The sequence below is a fragment of the Gavialis gangeticus genome, unplaced genomic scaffold (assembly GCF_001723915.1).
Source record: "Gavialis gangeticus isolate Ggan-Ray unplaced genomic scaffold, GavGan_comp1, whole genome shotgun sequence".
Taxonomy (NCBI): domain Eukaryota; kingdom Metazoa; phylum Chordata; order Crocodylia; family Gavialidae; genus Gavialis; species Gavialis gangeticus.
Window position 1 is genome coordinate 32,235,474 of NW_017729001.1, and position 2,978 is coordinate 32,238,451.

At 39.2% G+C, this 2,978-nt stretch overlaps 1 protein-coding gene across 1 annotated transcript in view; it reads left to right on the forward strand.

Annotated features, from left to right (window-relative positions):
• ANAPC5 (anaphase promoting complex subunit 5) overlaps positions 1-1,744 on the forward strand; it is a 17,884-nt gene extending 16,140 nt beyond the window's left edge. The window contains exons 15-17 of the mRNA XM_019507305.1: positions 83-230; positions 810-972; positions 1,401-1,744. Coding sequence (XP_019362850.1) covers positions 83-230; positions 810-972; positions 1,401-1,615 — 526 coding nt within the window. The 3' untranslated portion in view covers positions 1,616-1,744. The remainder of the gene's footprint in view (positions 1-82; positions 231-809; positions 973-1,400) is intronic.
• Positions 1,745-2,978: the final 1,234 nt, after the last annotated feature.

Consider the following 2,978-nt stretch of genomic DNA (forward strand, 5'->3'; position numbering starts at 1 on the left):
ACATTTGAAGTTTTACATGAAAATAGTAGCTTTTTTTTTTTTTTTTTTCTCTCCTCCCTCCCCCAATCCTGGCCCTCATCAGCGTACTTCTGTCAACAGCAGAACTCTATTGGAGATCTTCATGTCATACAATTGCGCTCCCTGTCCTGCTCCAGGCTCTTGCTCTTTCTCGAGAATACAGTCTACAGTATTTGGCCTCTGAAACTGTCCTGAACTTGGCTTTCTCTCAGGTAGGTTTGAGTCCTGATTTCACAGGCTCCTAAATTTAAGCAGTAGATTCAGCTACCATTGTTACTGCTCTTTGGATTTTAAGCATTTTAATGTGGCAGGATTCAGTTGTTGATTTACGTCTAAAATCTTTCAGGAAAGTATATGAAAACTGTGTTTCATTTATCATGTCTTCAGTTTCAGCATGTTACACTCACATATTTCATGACTTGTTGCTGCCTTCCCTTCTATTGATAACCAATAAACTGATATAAAAACTTCACATAAGCACAAGGCACTGACACTAGAATTTAATACTAGTTAAAGGCTGTGCACTGGACAGATGGGGATTCTGGTTGCCGGTGTTTTGGAAGGAGTATTTAATAAGGAGCTTTCTTGTTCCTACTGTCATTCACTGTAGCATCTCCTTCTGTTTAATGAGCTTTGATTTTAAAAGAAGATTGTAGCTAAAAACCTTCTCTGCACTGATATACATCCATTGACTTATCTGAACATGAATGTGACATGCAAGTGGCTTGTGTTCCCTCCAGAAGAAGCTGCTATTTTCGGTGGACACCTGTTTCAGTGTTTTTCTCTTTCAGTTGATTCTTGGTATTCCTGAACAAGCTCTGAATATTCTGCATATGGCAATAGAGCCAATTTTGGCTCATGGGACAGTACTGGACAAAGGCTGTGCCATGTTCTTGGTGGCCAAATGTCAGGTTGCTTCTGCAACTTCCTATGCTCCCCAGAAGAAGGCAGAAGGTAGAGTGAAGAATAATTCTATTTATACCTTTTTCACTTTTGAATGGGCTGCAAACAAGTATAGGTATTTGGGTCTCAATAATTTCAAGACAATATTACTTGGTAGGATCAGGGCCTAGGTCTGGACTAAACATTTTGTAAATACTTAATCTTTTTTACAAGGTCAATAGAACCTTGCTTATCTGCACAATTTGCTCACACCTTGCAGCAAAACTTGAAAAGCGGGGGCTGTAGTTGAATGGAATTGTTGCTAAGAGACCATTATTTTTTTTCAAAAGAAATTATAGAACATCTTCTAGCATGTCTTGTACTTGCTAATTTAGAACATTCAGTAATTCATAATGGGATCCCCAAAAGCAGGGTTATATTGTATGTAGTTTCTACTTTACCACTGTTTTAAATACTGGATTTCCTCTCCCTTTTGACAGCTCTGGAATCAGCTATCCTGAATCTAAATGAAGCCAAGGTTTATTTTGTGAAAGTGGACTGCAGAGAACAGCTCAGAGATGTTCTTTATTTTCAGGCCAGACTCTTTCACACCTTGGGCAGGATGCAAGAAAGAAACAAATGTGCTATGCTCTTCCGTCAGCTGCACCAGGAACTGCCTGCTCATGGGGTCCCATTAATAAATGCTTTTAAGTGAGGCATTTAAAGCTGAGTTTTGTTGTGTTGTTCCTGACTGTTTTTTCCTCCCTTTTTCAAGCATTTTTATTATGTTCATTCATTGCGGTTTTGGAAATAATTGCCAATAAACTGTTCTTCTGCTTAACAAGCTTGTGTTCTGCTTATAATGAATGATGAAAAGTTTGCAACCATCTCACTTCTAGGCTTTAGACACAAAAGACGACATTTTTCTTTATTTACAAATACTGTACCTTCAGTGATACAAAGTAGCACTACTTGGTCAATAGTAAAGAATGTGGAAGGGGTGGTACAAAGTATTCCTGTTGTTACTAATAGGAGTTACACACTGAATGTAAGATTTATAAATGCAAACAGCATAAAGAAATTAGTGTATAATTTGTAGATATGAGCTCAGCTGCCTTGTGCTAATGTTAACTTCTCTGATTATGGAATTCCATTTAAAATATGTTCTTGTACTTGCATTTCACCTGTTTATGGGCACTTGTTAACACCTGGAAACTACTGGTATTGGCAGAAAGGAAAACATAGAAACCTATTGATGCTCCTAACCCTCTTGAATTTAGAAACATCCCTGTGTAAAGCATAGTGGGAAGAAGTAAAACATGGTAAAATTCATTTTGGTGCAAGAAAGGACCTGTATCAGTTTAAACAAATATTTTATTGCACACATGTTAATAAGCATCCTGCAGAGGCAGTGGGAGGGTGTGTGCACATGACTCGCTTATGTCTGACTAAACTAAGACAACCCCAACTTGGAGCCTGGTTCATTACCAGTGATCTATGGGAGTTGGGTCCTACCATTAACAACCTTTAAAATTAATCTTCTGTTGAACTACGTATATGTATAAGCTCAGTGTACATGCATGTGGCTTACCTGCAGTGCATGGCAGATGCACACTTGCATTGGAGGGAGAGGAGGCAGCATGATCTGGGGAATGGATTGTACTCCACTGCACTCGGTTTGGGAGACCTAGGTGTTATTCTTGGCTTTACAGATCAAAGTCATTTGATCTCCGTGCTTCTACCTAAGGATTCTGCTGCTGGAGGTTAAGAATTAACTATTGCTAATCACCACAAGTAAGACGAGAACTTGAACTCCTGGTTCTAGCAGTTACTCACATCTATAATACCATAAATCAAGACTTGCCAGCTTAATTCTGTGTAGTCTGGTTTTGCTGTACACATCACCTAAATGCATCTGCATTGCCCTGCAGATGCTGGCTGATAACCCAGTGTCTCAAACCTAAAACATCAGCTGTGTTTCAAACTGGGTATAAAGGGGATTGATTCCACACAGGAGCCTTTCCAGGATCTCTCTTCAATCAGTGCTTAGTCCACTGACCTCCTTCCACTTACACTAA